The 17,589-nt window shown below is 49.9% G+C and overlaps 1 protein-coding gene across 5 annotated transcripts in view; it reads left to right on the plus strand.

Moving 5' to 3' along the window:
* The window catches only part of LOC116988568 (collagen alpha-1(XVI) chain-like), a 127,078-nt gene that overhangs the window by 95,053 nt on the left and 14,436 nt on the right, over positions 1-17,589 (plus strand). For all 5 annotated transcript variants that reach the window (XM_033045403.1, XM_033045404.1, XM_033045405.1 and 2 more), the window contains 15 exons: positions 327-380; positions 1,910-1,963; positions 3,129-3,173; positions 4,633-4,686; positions 5,709-5,744; positions 7,186-7,248; positions 7,456-7,527; positions 11,196-11,249; positions 11,333-11,377; positions 11,987-12,031; positions 12,661-12,714; positions 13,554-13,607; positions 14,395-14,445; positions 14,769-14,858; positions 17,344-17,379. In XM_033045403.1, coding sequence (XP_032901294.1) covers positions 327-380; positions 1,910-1,963; positions 3,129-3,173; positions 4,633-4,686; positions 5,709-5,744; positions 7,186-7,248; positions 7,456-7,527; positions 11,196-11,249; positions 11,333-11,377; positions 11,987-12,031; positions 12,661-12,714; positions 13,554-13,607; positions 14,395-14,445; positions 14,769-14,858; positions 17,344-17,379 — 807 coding nt within the window. The remainder of the gene's footprint in view (positions 1-326; positions 381-1,909; positions 1,964-3,128; positions 3,174-4,632; positions 4,687-5,708; positions 5,745-7,185; positions 7,249-7,455; positions 7,528-11,195; positions 11,250-11,332; positions 11,378-11,986; positions 12,032-12,660; positions 12,715-13,553; positions 13,608-14,394; positions 14,446-14,768; positions 14,859-17,343; positions 17,380-17,589) is intronic.

The raw sequence follows: 17,589 nt of genomic DNA on the forward strand, positions 1-17,589 counted from the left end.
TAGTGGTGGGGGGTGGGGAGGTGTTAGTGGGGGGGGTGGGGAGTGAGGGGTGGGGAGTGAGAGGTGTTTGGCAGGGGATTGGGTGTGAGGGGTGGGGGCGTGATGAGTGAGGGGTGGGGGGTGGGGAGTGAGAGGTGTTTGGCAGGGGATTGGGGGTGAGGGGTGGGGGCGTGATGAGTGAGGGGTGGGGGGTGGGGAGTGAGGGGTGTTTGGCAAGGGGTGAGGTGTGCGGGGTAGGGGGGGTGGGGAGTGAGGTATGGGGGAGTGAGGGGTGAGGGGATGGGGAGTGAGGGCCAAGTTAATAATGCCGCGTTGTTTCTCCCTAGGGGCCGTCTGGATTGCCGGGATACCCAGGAGGAGGAGGGATTCCCGGTCTCCCGGTAGGTGTGATCTCCACACCCACTCCTCGCGTGGGTACGGGCACAGTCACATGTTCAATCCCCAGCCTCAGTCGCCCGTAGGGAACAACCCTGAGTTACCCGCGTGTCAGTGGTCGAGGGACAGCCGGTCAGCGGGCAGTCATCCTGGGAGCTCGCGGCTTGGACCAGCAGCAGGGTGGCCATCAGCTTTCTCCACAGACTGGAGGAGGACCAGATAGAGGCAGTATTCCTGTTCCACCAGTGCCCCTCAATGCTACCCAGTGCTGCCTTGGCTACCCAGCTGGTGGATGTGATGGGTGAAGCCTGGGTGAGCTGTGGTGAACAATCTCCACAACAGAGTAAAAGAGGGTGTCTGGGGTTACAGATTCCAATCCTGTCCTGGAGAGTGTTCAGGCACTTGAGAGTGGAGGAGCTTCACTCCCCCACACGAGTGGGCAGCGTTCCATCACCGTGTGCCTCGTGGGGAGTGGGGAAGCCTGGAAGTGGAGAGGCAGGAAGTGCTACATCTCCCCGACTTACCAGCGTGTCCGGTGTAGTGCAGTCTCCCACCTGCCCACCACCACCACCACAAACACCACCACCACAAACACCACCACCACAAATACCACCACCACCACCACCACCACCACCACCACTTTATGACCAGAGGTCACAGCCTCAGAATTAAAGGATGTTCGGTTAGGAAGGAGATGAGGAGGAATTTCATTAGCCCGAGGTTGGCGAATTTGTGAAATTCATTACCACTGAAGGCTGTAAAGGTCGACAATAGGTATTTTTAAAGCAGAGATAGTCAGATTCTTGATTAGTGCGGGTGTCAGGGGTTATGTGGATTAGGGAGGAGAATGGGATTAAGAGGGAAAGATAGATCAGCCAAGATTGAATGGTAGAGTGGACTTGATGGGCTGAATGGCCTAATTCTGCTCCTATCACTAATGAACTTATGAACATCCAATATCAGCTTGCCATTGGCTCTGGGCCCTCTGGAGCTGGGCTGGGTGGGGTGTTGTGATGGGAGGGTTGGAGACCGGGGTGAATGTGGTCCCAGAGTCACTCAAAGCCGGACCAGGCATTGAACACCGGAAATTGGAGGAACAACACCTCATATTCCGCTTAGGGAGTCTGCATCCTGCAGGCATGAACATTCAATTCTCCCAATTTTGTTAGCCCTTGCTGTCTCCTCCCCTTCCTCAGCCCCCGGGCTGTCTCCTCCCATCCCTCAGCCCTCGGGCTCCTCCTCCTTTTTCCTTTCTTCTCCCCGCCACCCCCCATCGGTCTGAAGAAGGGTTTCGGCCCGTAACGTTGCCTATTTCCTTCGCTCCATAGATGCCGCTGCACCCGCTGAGTTTCTCCAGCATTTTTGTGTACCTTCGATTTTCCAGCATCTGCAGTTCCTTCTTAAACACAGGCATTGATCAGAGTTGCTGCAGAGTGGATGGTCCATGCGGCTAACCCTTCTCCACACTACATACACTCCCCAGGACCCATGTGTGGAAGGTCAGGCTCCAACTCTTGTCCATACTCTCTTTCAGGGGCTGAAAGGCGAGCGTGGGCCCGTGGGCCCTGGAGGAGAGACGGGCGTATCGGTAAGGACTCCACACACAACCCACTGACTAACTCCACACCTCACACCCATGCTGTTTTAAGACTGTCTTATCCTGTCACAATTCCTCTCACGCTCTTCATCCATTTCCTCATCGTCAAGGGTCCAGGAAGGCCATGCCACCCCTCTGAAATTATAAAGAAACTCTCGGCACTTTTTGCGCGATGGCATCAAGTGTTGATGACAGCCTAATGACTAGTTCAACTGAGAGAGAACCCCAGGCAATACTTGCCTCCCGCCAACCTTCAAGTAGCTGCCAGAGCCACGGTCAACTCCATACTTAGCAGCAGCTTAGGCTGCCTGTCATAGGCATCACAATATGGAACAAGACTATTTGACCCACTGAGTCCACATCAACCACCCATCTACACCAATCCTACGCTCATCTACCCCCCCCCCCCCCCCCCCTTATCTGTATCCACCTATCATTTGCCAGGCTTTGCCCCATCCCCACATTTCTTCTTTTCCAGCTTTCTTTCCCCTACTACAATGTCTGAAGAAGGGTCCTGACCCAAAACGTTGTCTGTCCATTCCCTCCACAGGTGCTGCCTGACCTGCTGAGTTTCTCCTGCACTTTGTATTTTAACTCAAGATTCCAGCATCTGCATTTCCTTGTGTCTACATTAATCTAAGTTGTCAACATCGCCCAAGTCACGACCCCATCCAAAATGGTGGCATTCAGAGCAACACCAGAGTAATTGACCCCCCCACTCTCACACTTACCCCAGGTTGGGGCTCTCATTGTATGCCCCTGATCTGACTCCAGCCCATTGCTCCCTCTCATGGGTGAGTCAACATCAATAAAGTCTCAACCAGAACCAAAGATGGACACAAAGTGCTTGAGTAATCCAGTGGTCAGGGAGCATCTCTGGAGAAAACATTTTCTCCAGAGATTCTGCCTGACCCGCTAAGTAACTCCAGCATTGTGTGCCTATCTTTGGTGTAAACCAGCATCTGCAGTTTATTTTTATTACACTCAGTCAGAACCTGCCTGTTTGCCTCTGCACGGTCATTTATGCTGCCCAGATATCTCCTGTCACCATGGGCAGCTCCTCCTGTGATGGACACATTTCCACTTTGCCTCTGGCTTCTTCTGTTCCGACTGACTGCCCCCATTGGTCACTCATGGATTGTCCTCTCTCCCACAGGGTGTTCCTGGTATTCCCGGAGCCCAGGGCCCGAGCGGCTCCGCGGTGAGTACTCGGCGCTCAGCTGGAATACACTGATTGTTGGAGATTAGAAACCAACACTGGTCAGGCTGTTGGGCGCTGGTCAGCTGGGTGCAGGCTGGGTGAATGTGGAGTCCACGAGATATTGTAATTAACAAATGGCAATTGGAAAAAAAATTAAAAGGTTGAAGGGGTAACAGGACATCTGTTAAACTGCCAAGGGGGGTGGATTGAGCTGTGCTTGTTGCCCTGTGTCAGTCAGAGATGCATGATTTACAACTGTTGTAAGACCATTCTGAAGAAGAGGAAATTCTTAAGTGTGTCAACGGTAAACCACACATCAAGGGGGCATACTGTATATAAAGAGCACATGAATCTTTGTTTGGGAAACAATCTGCTAGATTGTTCCCAACGGTTGTTGGATTTGACGCTCTTATAGTCATGTTAGCCTTACCCGATCATTGCGGCGTGTTTCAACGTTTTCGTTAACATAAGGAAGAGAGGTTTGGGATTGTGCTTTGCCAGGAAGTGAGGGCTGCGAGAGGGGCTGTGGGGCATCAAGTGTGGACGGCAACAGGGCAATAATCTTCAGGTTGTCAAGAGGCTGGGAAATCTGACGCAGTCCACTGAAGACTGCAATGAGGATTGATATCAACAGATTTCTTCAGTGCTGCCTCTTTGGAGGGGAATTTCCTGCTTGAACAGACTGTTGATGATGACACAAAATTGGCCACTCAGGGGAGAACCTGAGATCCACATCAAGGAGAGAAGATGGAACCTTAAACCATTAAATCAACGTAAGAATATTCAGGGATCTTGAAGCCCATAGTTTCCTGAAAGTGGTAACACATGTAGATAGAGTAGTAAAGAAAGCAATTGTATGCGTGACATGACAGCATTGATCAGGGCATTGGGTAGAAGTCATGATGCAGCTCTATAGGACTTTGGTTAGGCTGCCTTTGGAGTATTGCGTGCAGTTCTGCTCGCCCCCATTCCAGGATGGATGTGCAGGCTTTGGGCAGGGTGCAGAAGAGGGTTTGCCAGGATGCTGCATAGATTAGAAAGCATTAGCTATAAAGAGGGATTAGGTGAATTTGGATTGTTTTCTCTGGAGCGCCGGAGGATGAGGGGAAACATGATGTATAAAATCGCAAGACGCATAGGTAGGGTACACAGTCAGAACCTATGTCAAATAGTAGAGGGCATAACTTTAAGGTGAGAGTGGCAAAGTTTAATGGGGAGATGTGTTGGGCAGGTTGTTTGCACAGAGGGTGGTGGGTGCTTGGAAGGTGCTGCCAGGGGTGGTGTTAGAGGTAGATGCGACAGTGGTGATTATGAGGGGAGGGGGATGTTTTGCCGTGCTCGCCTGCCTCATTGGGGGAGGGTCACGGCCACCCTCAGGCCCCAACGCTGCCCCCAGCGTGAGCTCAGTCGTGCCATTGCCTCAGTCACCTTGACCTGAACCTTACGCTTTCCTTGGCAGGGCTCCAAAGGTGACCTAGGACCACCCGGCCCTCGTGGGGAGAAGGGAGACCAGGTGCGTGTTGCTTCTGACTTTGATTTGTTATTGACAGGCACAAAAACGCAAAGTGTGGCAGGAACTCGGCTGGTCAGGCAGCGTCTGTGGAGGGAATGGACAGGAGAAATTTTAGGTTATACTAAATTATACTACAATTCTTCAGACCGATTGTAGTATGGGAAAGAAAGCTGGAAAAGAGAGGTGGGAGCGGGACAAAGTCTGGCAAGTGATAGGTGAATACAGATGAGGGGGAGTGGGGGGTGATTAGCAGATGAGTGAAGTAAGAGACAAAGGCCAGAGGTGGAAAGGGGACCAAAGGGTGTCAGATATGGAAAAGCAGAGTGACGTTTAGCCGGAGGGGGGATGTGGGTGAAAGTGTCAGGGGAGGGAGAGGGGTAAGAGGGGAGATAAGAGGGAAATTGGATAATCAGGGATGGGAAATGAGTGTACAAAGGAAGGGAAGGGTGAGGGATGGGGAGAGATGGTGAGAAAATGGGTGTGCACCGGGATGGAGGGCACAGGAAGGAGAGGGGGCAGACAGGGGATGAGATTGGAGAATTCACTAATACCCTGCCATAACCTGAATACGTCTGATAATGGAGGGGATGTCTGGCATCTGGGCACTGCCTGGCATCTGGTATGGGGGCATTACTGATGCCAGGGGTCTGGGGCTGGGCCTGGGGGGCTTTACTGATGCCTGGGGTCTGATGCATGGTGGCATTACCGACGCCAAGGATCTGGGGCAGGGGACGTTACTGATGCCAGATATCTGGGGCAGGGCCTGGCAACTGTACAGGGGCCATTGCAAACACCAGTGGTCTAGATGTCTGGCATCCTGGCACTGCCTGGCACCTGGTATGGGGCCATTACTGGCACCAGGTGTCTGACACGGGGGGAATTACTGATGCCAGGAGTCTGGGGCAGGGGGCATTATTGATGCCAGGAGTCTGGGGCTGGCCCTGGCATCTGGTGGCGCTGAAGATGCGATTGAGGAGGTGAGACTTCCAGACCTAAAGCTGATGCAGTGATTTCTCTTGCAGGGATTTCAAGGACAGCCGGGATTTCCTGGACAGCAGGTAAATGAGGCTACATTCTCTCCAAGTTCAGCAGGTCATCATTCTGCAGGGATTTAAATTCTGGATTAAGCAGATAAATCTATGTCTCCAGAGGTCTCCAGGTCCAAGTGTGCTGCGGAAGTCTTGAACACTGTCAGTAAACTGCAGCTTTGTAATACCACAGATGATTGATTATAGAACATAGAGCAGGACAGCACAGGATCAGGCTCTTCGGCCCTCGATGCCTAGTTAATCTCCTCTGTCTGCAAGTCATCCATATCCCTCCATTCCCTACACACCCATGTGCTTATCTGAAAGCCTCTTAAACACCACTATCATTTCTGCCTCCACCACCAAACACTGGCAGCGTAAAAAAAACTTGGCCCGTACATCTTACGTGATCCAGCAGGTGGCAGAGGCCAGAACTCTGAACAAACTAGGTTCTATAATGACCAACCCCACTCACCCACTCCATGCCCTGAAGGTGATCAAGAGCAGCATCTTCAGTCAGAGGCTGATTGCACCAATGTGCAAAACTGAGAGACATAGGAAGTCCTGTTTACCAGCTGCTATAAGGTTATATAATGCGCATAAATAACTGTACTTTTTTTTAAATTAATTGTATTTTAACTTGTATTTTAACTTGTATTTTAACTTGTTAAGTATGGAAGCCATTTGAGGAAATGTGTGGTGTTATGTCTGTCTTGAAGCTGTCGTGGCACTGTAATTTCCTGTAAAGGATTATTAAAGGTATAATCAATCAATAATCAACAATCAATAAACTTTCCCCCTCTCACTTTATAGTTCTTCCCTCTAGTATTTGACATTTCCGCGCCTGGAAAAAGATTCTGGCCTTATCTATGCCTCTCATAATTTTATATACTTCTGTCAGGTCTCCCTCAGCTTCAGACGCACCAATGTGTTGTACAGATGTTCGGTGCTGACATGTACAGATGTTGAGTAATGTGTTGTACAGAACCAGATGTTTGGTTCTGGCATGTACAGAGAGATGTATCAAGGTACCGCTTGTGTCTCACCAAATTGCTCACTGTACAGATTGTAGTGGAGCTGTACTGATGTGTAGTTTACTGATGGGGACAAGTGTACTGACGTGTAGTTTGGATAAACCATTAATAACAATTACCGACTCAGAATATCTCCCCCATCTGTGGAATAAATGGGATGGGGGAATCATTTATATCCAGGCTGGTGCAGTTGGAAGAAATATTGTTATCTGGGTGGTCACTGATAAATGGGAGTTGTGGAGCAAGAGGCCAGTTCACTTTCAACGTATCTCTGATCTGATTAACTTGGGGACAGATGCAGGATGGGGACACGTTTAGGGTGAGCACGGGAAGCTAGCACTGAATGCTAGGCCCAGGTGCACCTTTAAATGTTAAATATAACATCATGAGCGAGGACAATGGTCTATGGTCACCGTGTTAACTCTTTGTGTTCACAGGGGCCAATCGGTTTTCCAGGGAAGTCCGGGCCCCTGGGACCTCCTGGAGCATCGGGTGAGAAGGTAAGCGTCCAGCTGGCAGTAACAAATGGTGGTGTCCAGTAACAAATGGTGGTGTCCAGTAACGATTGGTGATGTCCAGTAACAAATGGTGGTGTCCAGTAACAAATGGTGGTGTCCAGTAACACAAAGAGGTGGGGGTCCTCCAGGGGACGGAATGGGGGTCTTGAGAAGCCGGCCTGGTCGAGTGAACTCCTCTGTGTTCCGCAGGGCTCAGAGGGAAGGACAGGACTTGTCGGCCCAACAGGACCTCAAGGTCGAAGTGGACCTCCAGGAATACCGGTGAGCTGATCCTGCTTCCACCTCCTCCCGCTCCCTCTTCCTTCCTCCCTCCTCCTTCTCCCTCCTCCCTCTCCCTCCTCCTTCTCTCTCTCATCCATCCTCTTTCTTGGACGATCCTGGTGAGTGCAGAGGCATGGTTCACATCATGGAACATTCAGCAGTACTGCACAGGAACAGGCCTTCGGCCCACAATGCCCATTCTGAACACAACACCAAGTTAAATTAATCTCATCTACCTGCACGTGTACTCACAAAACATGGGGCATTATGATTATTTCATATCAGGAAGAGTCAGGCTTTTTGCAATCCACCACCAAGCTGGATTGGGTAGAGTTAGAAACATAGAAACATAGAAAATAGGTGCAGGTGTAGGCCATTCGGCCCTTCGAGCCTGCACCGCCATTCAATATGATCATGGCTGATCATCCAACTCAGTATCCTGTACCTGCCTTCTCTCCATACCCCCTGATCCCTTTAGCCACAAGGGCCACATCTAACTCCCTCTTAAATATAGCCAATAAACTGGCCTCAACTACCTTCTGCGGGAGAGAATTCCACAGATTCACCACTCTCTGTGTGAAAAAAGTTTTCCTCATCACGGTCCTAAAAGATTTCCCCTTTATCCTTAAACTGTGACCCCTTGTTCTGGACTTCCCCAACATCGGGAACAATCTTCCTGCATCTAGCCTGTCTAACCCCTTAAGAATTTTGTACGTTTCTATAAGATCCCCCCTCAATCTTCTAAATTCTAGCGAGTACAAACCGAGTCTATCCAGTCTTTCTTCATATGAAAGTCCTGACATCCCAGGAATCAGTCTGGTGAACCTTCTCTGTACTCCCTCTATGGCAAGAATGTATTTCCTCAGATTAGGAGACCAAAACTGTACGCAATACTCCAGGGGTGGTCTCACCAAGACCCTGTACAACTGCAGTAGAACCTCCCTGCTCCTATACTCAAATCCTTTTGCTATGAATGCTAACATACCATTCGCCTTCTTCACTGCCTGCTGCACCTGCATGCCTACTTTTAGTGACTGGTGTACCATGACACCCAGGTCTCGTTGCATCTCCCCCTTTCCTAATCGGCCACCATTCAGATAATAATCTACTTTCCTGTTTTTGCCACCAAAGTGGATAACCTCACATTTATCCACATTATACTGCACCTGCCATGCATTTGCCCACTCACCCAGCCTATCCAAGTCACCTTGCAGCCTCCTAGCATCCTCCTCACAGCTAACACTGCCCCCCAGCTTCGTGTCATCCACAAACTTGGAGATGTTGCATTCAATTCCCTCGTTCAAATCATTAATATATATCGTAAATAGCTGGGGTCCCAGAACTGAGCCTTGTGGTACCCCACTAGTCACTGCCTGCCATTGTGAAAAGGACCCGTTTACTCCTACTCTTTGCTTCCTGTCTGCCAGCCAGTTCTCTATCCACATCAATACTGAACCCCCAATACCGTATGCTTTAAGTTTGTATACTAATCTCTTAAGTGGGACCTTGTCGAAAGCCTTCTGAAAGTCCAGATATAACACATCCACTGGTTCTCCCTTATCCACTCTACTAGTTACATCCTCGAAAAATTCTATAAGATTCGTCAGACATGATTTACCCTTCATAAATCCATGCTGACTTTGTCCAATGATTTCACCACTTTCCAAATGTGCTGCTATCCCATCTTTAATAACTGCTTCTAGCAGTTTCCCCACTACCGACGTTAGACTAACTGGTCTGTAATTCCCCGTTTTCTCTCTCCCTCCCTTTTTAAAAAGTTCTGCTTTGGTGGTTAAAGCAGCAAATGGTGGGTTGCTGTAACATATGGTGGTCTCCAGTAAGAGGTAAACTGTTGGGACTGAAGGCAGATAAATTCCCAGGGCCTGATGGACCGCATCCCAGAGTACACAAGGAGGTGGCCATAGAAATCGTGGATGCACTGATGATCATTTTCTAATGTCTTCTCATCTCTGGATTAGTTCCTGTGGACTGGAGGGTAGCCATTTTTTAAGAAAGGAGGGAGAGAGAAAACAGGGAATTATAGACCAGTTAGCCTTCCATCAGTAGTGGGGAAGATGTTTGAGTCGATTATTAAAGATGTTATAGCATCACATTTAGAAAGCAGTGACAGGATCGGTCAATATCAGCATGGATTTATGAAGGGGAAATCATGCTTGAGTAATGTTCTGGAATTTTTTGAGGATGTAACAAGTAGAATGGATAAGGGAGAGCCAGTGGATGTGGTGTTTCTGGACTTTCAAAAAGCCTTTGATAAAGTCCCACACAAGAGATTAGTGTGCAAAATTAGAGCACATGGTATTGGGGGTAGGGTATTGACATGGATAGAGAACTGGTTGGCAGACAGGAAGTAAAGAGTAGGAAATTACGGGTCCTTTTCAGAATGGCAGGCAGTGACTAGTGGGGTGCCGCAAGGCTCAGTGCTGTGATCCCAGTTATTTACAATATATATAAATGATTTAGACAAGGGAATTAAATGTGACATCTCCAAGTTTGCGGATGACACAAAGCTGGGTGGCAGTGTGAGCTGCGATGAGGATGTTATGAGTCTGCAGGGTGACTTGGATAGGTTGGGTGAGTGGGCAAATGTATGTCAGATGCAGTATAATGTGGATAAATGTGAGGTTATCCATTTTGCTGGCAAGAACAGGAAGGCAGATTATTATCTGAATGGTGTCCGATTAGGAAAAAGGGGAGGTGCGACAAGACCTGAGTGTGCTTGTACATCAATTATGGAAAGTAAGCATTCAGGTACAGCAGGCAATGAAGAAAGCTAATGGCATGTTGGCCTTTATTGCGAGAGGATGTGAGTTCAGGAGCAAGGAAGTCCTACTGCAGTTGAACAGGGCCCTGGTGAGACTGCACCTGGAGTACTGTGTGCAATTTTGGTCTCCTAATTTGAGGAAGGACATTATTGCTATTGAGGGAGTGTAGCATAGGTTCACCAGGTTAATTCCCAGGATGGTGGGACTGACATATGATGAAAGAATGGGTCGACTGGCTTGTATTCATTGGAATTTAGAAGGATGAGAGGGGTTCTTCTAGAAACATATAACATTCTTAAAGGATTGGATAGGCTAGATGCAGGAAATATGTTCCTGATGTTGGGGGTGTCATGACCAGGGGGTCACAGTTTAAGAATAAGGGGTTGGCCAATTAGGACTGAGATGAGAAAAAACTTCACCCGGAGAGTTATGAATCAGTGGAATTGTCTGCCACAGAAGGCAGTGGAGACCAATTCACTGGGTGTTTTCAAGAGAGAATTAGATTTAGCTCTTGGGGCTCAAGGAATCAAGGGAAATGGGGAAAAAGCAGGAACGCGGTACTGATTTTAGATGATCAGCCATGATCATATTGAATTGCCGACTTGCTGGCTTGAAGGGCCGAATGGCCTACTCCTGCACCTATTTTTCTATGTTTCTATGTCTATGGTGTTGTCCAGCCCTCATCGTCAATGAAGGTGGGCTTGGCTCCACTGTTGTCTCAGCTGTTGCTTCAATCCTGATATGGTGATGCCGACCATTTAAAGACAGACTGTGTCCATGCCTCATGTCAGTGTTTGAGTGTCGACGGGGTGTGTGTGTGTGGGGGTTGACCGTCTTCTGCCCAGCTGCAGTGCCTGCTGACATTGCTCTCCTCTCTGTGCGCAGGGACCCTCCGGAGTGCAAGGCCTCGATGGGAAGGACGGGAAGCCAGGTGCCCGGGTAGGTCATGACTCGCATCCCATGTTGTGCTGGTCTGTCAGTCAGTGGGTAGAGATCCTGAAGTCAGTGACTTTGTCTTGCAGGGAGAAGTTGGCCCCCACGGACCACCAGGAATCCGAGGCGGACATGTAAGTACCTGTACCATCACCGGGTACCAGGCCATCACCTCGCCTGGTCTATGGAGGGTCCCGGCCTGTAGAATCACCTGTCCGTGTCCCCCAGAGGTGCTGCCTGACTGGCTGAGTTACTCCGACACCTAGTGTTCCACACAAAAATACAGCATCTGCAGTTGCTCATGTCTCCTGGCTTGGTTTTCAGCACTGATAATTTTAATATAACGTGTTTTCATAACACCAATTGGATAAACTTGAATAATGAAGTGGTAGTTTGAAAGATGCAGCATAGAAATATGCCCTTCGGCCCACTGCGTCCACACCGACCATCCATCTCTCGTTCACGCCAGTTCTATGTTATCCCACTTTCTCATCCACTCCCTACACACTAGGGGGCCATTTATCCACCCTGTGCCACCCACCAGCAGTTCCCCAGCAGCGCTGGCAGCCCTCACACCCCTGGGTTTGAAGAGGGCCAGCGAGGTCCCAGTGGTTGGGAGGGAGAGCGGAGCTCCCAGGTTGGGCGGCGGATGCACGGACAGGCGGGAGAGGGTGCGCGGGGCCGAGGGTGTGTGCAATGCCCGGGTCGTGGAAACACTCTGACTGGTCTCTCTCCTTCCACAGGGCTTTAAAGGAAAGCCAGGAATCCCCGGGCTACCTGGAATGAGGGTAGGTGTCGGGGTGTGGAGGGTACCGGTGGGAACATGCACATCAGCCGTGTTCATGAGTACGCGTGTGTAGGATCAGGGTGAGGGTGTCGTTTATGGTGGTGTGTATGTGCCTGAGTGTGTATGTGTGTCTACTTGTGTGTGCGCCTGTGTATGTATGAGTGTGTGTGTGAATGTATGTCTGCGAGTGTGTGTGTCTGTGGCTGTATCTCACTGTGTGTGAGAGTATGTTTGTATGCGTGAGAGTGTACCTCAGTATATTAGCTCGGTATATTCCTCACTTAGCACCGGTCTCAGTATACATACATATCTACACACATACAGATACACACACTAGCACACAGACACACACACGCATACACACACCCAAACACTCATGCAAACACACGCTCATACAAACACACACACGCACATGCACACGCACTCATGCACATGCACACACCCACGCACACGGCTACAGATACACACACGTAAAGACACACACACACACACACACACACACACACACACACACACACACACACACACACACACACACACACACACACACACACACAGACACACACAGACATCACCCTCGGGCCAGGCTTGTTCGGCAGTGACCAGCAGTAACAACTCTCGTTCTTGCAGGGTGAAGGGGGGCCAACTGGACCGCCGGGGGTAATGGGACGGCCGGGCTTTGAGGCAAGTATGGACACCCTGTGATCACTGGTCGCTCTGCCCTTCCACTGCTTCTGTGCCCTCCACCCTCACAGTCTGTGTATCCAGACCCTGGGCTGGTGAAGACCACACTCACTCCCACTCAGTCAGAGGATGAGATGCTGCTCCTCGCACCCACGCCTGCCTTTCACTGCAGCACTGACAATGTCACACAGAGAGGTCTGAGTCCCAGCCTTGAGGACTTGTCAGAGTCCAGCGACGTGACTGAGTTATGAAGTAACTCAGCAGGTCAGTGAGCGACTCAGGAGAACATGAATACGTGATGATTCGGGTCAGGACCCTTCTATAGACTGATTCAATCTGCAGTTCCTTGTTCGTACCTTGTTACATTGAGTTGGTTCCCTTTCAAGTCAAACCATTGACAGAGCTTCTAGAATATGGAACATGGAACAGCAGAGCACAGCACAGGAACAGGCCCATCGACCCACAATGTATGTGCCAAACATGATGCCAATATAATTAATCTTCTCTAACTGCACGTGAGATGATTACTCCATATCCCTCCATTCGCTGCATATCCATGTGCCTGTCTAAAAACTTCTTAAATGCTACTATCGTATCTGCCTCCACCACAACCTCTGGTAATGAGTTCCAGCCACCAACTACCCTCTGTGTGACTGTGCCCTTGTACTGATGAGAGCCACAGAATACCTTTGAGATCAGTGTATGTGCCAGGAGATGTACGTGCAGCCCTCCCACTGAAACCATATTGCAGAGCCTGCCTGGTGGGCCGCAGGCTGCAGCCACCCTGTGTGGAGACATGGTCTGAGGGGCTGAAGGAATGACTGTGTGTTTGCGTGCAGGGTGAGCCAGGACCGCCGGGACCTGCTGGACCACCGGGACTTCCAGGGCATATGGTGAGTATTGTGCTGCTCACTCCGCCACTGACCAGCGGGGGTCTGACAACTGCGGGGGGCTTTTTAAGATCAGAGATGCAGCACAGGAACAGGCCCTTCGGCCCACCCATTCCGCACCGACCATGGATCACCCGTTTACACTAGTTCTATGTTATCGCACTTTCTCATCCACTCCCCACACACTAGGGGCAATTTACAGAGTCCAATTACCTTACAAACCCACATGTCTTTTGGATGTGGGAGGAAACCGGAGCCCCCGGACAAAACACACAGGAGTCGCAGGGTGAATGTGCAACCGCCACACAGAGAGTACCTGAGGTTAGGATCGAACCCGGGTCTCTGGCGTTGTGAGGCAGCAGCTCTACCAGCTCAGCCTCCTTAAAGCTCATCTCCTCTGTGAGCCTGGTAAAACGGAGCAGTGGCTTCTCTTCCCTCCTCCCCCCCCCAGAGATCCAACCTGCCTGCTGGGGATTGAGAGGCTTGAAGGGAAGTAAGGAGCAGGGGAAGCCCCGGGCTCATACAATGCCCGTGTCACTGACCCGACGTCACCAAGAGGTGTGTTGGGCTGTCAGCCCCCCATCCCCAGGGGTTTGTGGGGTACATGTCCTTGCGGGATACACGTCATTGTGACATGCATGTGTGTGCAAAGTGCATGACCGAGCGGGATGCATGAGCCAATGAGCCAGCAGGATTCTGTAACTCTTGCCACAAGCTCTCAGCCAATGAGCAGCGTGTCGCTAAGTCAGCCAATGGCCTTGTGTGAGTGACGTTTCTTTCTCCTTCCCAGGGCACAGCCGGAACTCCAGGAAGTCCGGGGCCCGTGGGACCACCGGGAATGGTGAGTTGTGGCAGCATGGCGGGGATCAGTACCAGCGCTCCCTCACTGCCGTTACCCCACTCCTTACCCCTATCCTCTCGTGGCCCACTCTCATTATCCCGGTCCATCCCTCGTCTTTACCCCATTCCGGTACCTCCTCTCCCCCCCCCCTCGTTACGCCAGTCCGTGTATCCCACTCCCCCGTTACCCCTGACCCTCCCCCCCCATTGTCCCAGACTATTCTGCCCCCCCCCCCCTCCCCCCCCTCCCTCCTCATTACCTGGCCTGACACAGTGAACCCTCCTGCCTGTTACAGTCGTTGTTCTCTGATTGCCTGTTTGCAGGGAGCGAAGGGTGAGCGAGGAGCGATGGGAGAGAGAGGTCTACTCGGCCTGGCCGGCATGCCCGGATCCCCCGGTACACCGGGAATCATGGTGGGTAACACCCCGACATTCCCCGACATTCTGCGAGACTGGGGGTGAGGAGACTCTCACCCCATCTTCACCCCCCTCTCAGCTGGACCAATGGGCCGACGATTCACCATCGTTGTGATGTACACACAACACTGCTCACTTGTGTCGGGAAAGATCCATGGGGAACACTCTTCTGAGAAATCCTTACACTACCTGGTGCAGGCAACTGGGCTTTCAAAAGTCAAGAGTATTTGTGTAGTGCAGAACTACCGATGCTGGTTTAAACCAGACAAACAAAACAAGGGTCTCGACCCGAAACATCTCCTATTCCTTTTCTCCAGAGAAGCTGCCTGGCCCGCTGAGTTACTCCAGATTTTTGTGTCAGTCAAGAGTATTTACTTGTGTGTACCAATAGTGGAACAATTGCATTCTTACTTGCTGCAGCATAACATACCTGTAACACAATACTCCCAGATAATATGTAATGAACAAAACAATAAATGAGCAACCACAATTTTACAACCAAATTAAATAAAATACTAACCACAATATTAGTGCAGAGTATTGTGGACGCAGCCCAGTCCATCACGCAAAATAACCTCCCTTCCATTGGCTCCATCCATACTTCCCGCTGCGTTGGCAAGGCCACTAGCATAATCAAGGACCAGTCTCACCTTGCCCACTCCCTCTTCTCCCATCTCCTATCAGGCAAGAGGTACAGAAGTTTGAAAACACATACCTCCAGATTGAGGGACAGTTTCCTCCCAGCTGTTATCAGGCAACTGAACTGCTCTCTGGCCACCTAGAGTGGTCCTGACCTCCCATCCGCCTCATTGGAGACCTTTAATTGGACATGACTGGACTTTATCTTGCACTAATCATTATACCCTTTATCCTGTATCTGTACACTGTGAACGGCTTGATTGTAATCACGTATAGTCTTTTCGCTGACTGGGGAGCACACAACAAAAAAGCTTTACGCTGTACCTCAGTACACGTGACAATAATAAACAAAACTAAACTCAACTCAACAACAAAAAGTCCCTATGTCATTCGCGCAACCAAAGAAGTCCATAGAAGTTTGTAGTTAAGGTCAGTGTTATGCAGTGTTCAAGAGCCTGATTGTTGTTGGGAAGAGGCTGTTGGAGGGGATTGTGTGTTTGACCTGACCCTGAATTTATCTCTCACGTGGGGCCCAGTCACCCTCTTCAGCACACTTCAGATCACGACAGCACACAGAGAAACCCTCCTTAGGCAGTGGTGAATTTCTTGAACAAGTCGGTTTATTCAAGGCCTTGAATAAACCGACTTCAAGAATGAGGGGACCCAAAGTGTTTCCTGATTCACACAACATGTTCCAGTTTACAACACCATGCAGATATTACAGTTTTTAAATGATTCATCAGTGATCAACTTTCAACTCTCTGTTCCCTCTTCATTAGAAAACAATTCTCCCACTTATCTTGCAGATGGGTTTCATAATGTGACTTTGCTTATCTCATGGTCAGTTTTATTGCCCTCTGGCTGGTTCACAACTGCCTACGTGTCTCTACAGGACCTATGTGTTGTAATCTAAATACTCCCTAAATCTACATATTGCCTCTGCTGACATGACCTTTAAGTTACATTCCCATCATGACTCTCCTGTATGTAAACATTTGGATTAAACAGATTTCACAATTTGCACAATTTTATTGAATTTCCAGTATTCCCTGTATCAGATGCTGTGCTTGAACCCAGAGGTCACAGTTTTCATACTCCTTTACCTCTGTGACACAGTCCATAAAAGTTTATAGTTGCTGAGGTTAGTGCTGTGACAAGAGCTTGATGGTTGTTGGGAAGAAGTGGCTCTTGAACCTGGAGGTTACGGGTTTCAGACTCCTGTACCTTATGCCTGAAGGCAGAAGTGAAATGAGAGCATGGCCAGGGTGTTGTGGGTCTTTGATGATGCTGGATACCTTTTTGAGGCAGCGACAACTGTAGTTCCCATCAATGGTGGGAGGTCATTACCTGCGATGGACCGGGCAGTGTCCACCAGTCTCTGAACATATAAACATAAGCCCCATGTCTCATTTCCAATGCTCTTGAGGCTGGTTCAGGCTTTGTGCTTGTTAACACTGGAGTGTGAGCAGGGCCTGGTATGTGCCGGATGCTGCCTGGGCCCTGAGGAGACATTGTCCCCAGTGTGCACGGCTAGCAACGAGACACTAGCTCATTCACACTGCTCCCCTGCATGGCCTCCCCTGCACTGTGAGGCTCATTGCCCAGCCCAAGGGTGGTGCTAGCATGTGTGGGTCCCCACCATCAATGGAGCAAGTCAGCAGTGAGAGGGAAGGTGGTGGAAAAACGTACACAGAGCGTCGATGAAACTCTGCTCCAAAACGAGAATGGTCTCGACCTGAAACGTCGTCTGTCTATTCCCTCCCCACATGCTACCCGACTCAAAGCATGTAACAGAACTTCATGTACCCCGCTGACTGTTGTCTGTTTTCTTCCACTGTTTCAGGGGGAGTCTGGCGAAGATGGCCCAGCGGGAAAAGAGGTACGCTGCCAGAAATAGGCTCATGTATGTTATAGGTTGGGCAGATTTGGGGTTGCATCCTCTGGAACGTCGGAGACTGATAGAAGTATATCAAATTACAAAAGCAGTACCTTTTTCACAGGGTGAAAATGTCAAAGATAATGATCATAGATTCAAGGTGAGAGGGGCATAGTTTAAAGTGAAACACATTGGGTGCCTGGAACACATTGC

Source organism: Amblyraja radiata, chromosome 27 (assembly GCF_010909765.2).
Source record: "Amblyraja radiata isolate CabotCenter1 chromosome 27, sAmbRad1.1.pri, whole genome shotgun sequence".
NCBI lineage: Eukaryota > Metazoa > Chordata > Chondrichthyes > Rajiformes > Rajidae > Amblyraja > Amblyraja radiata.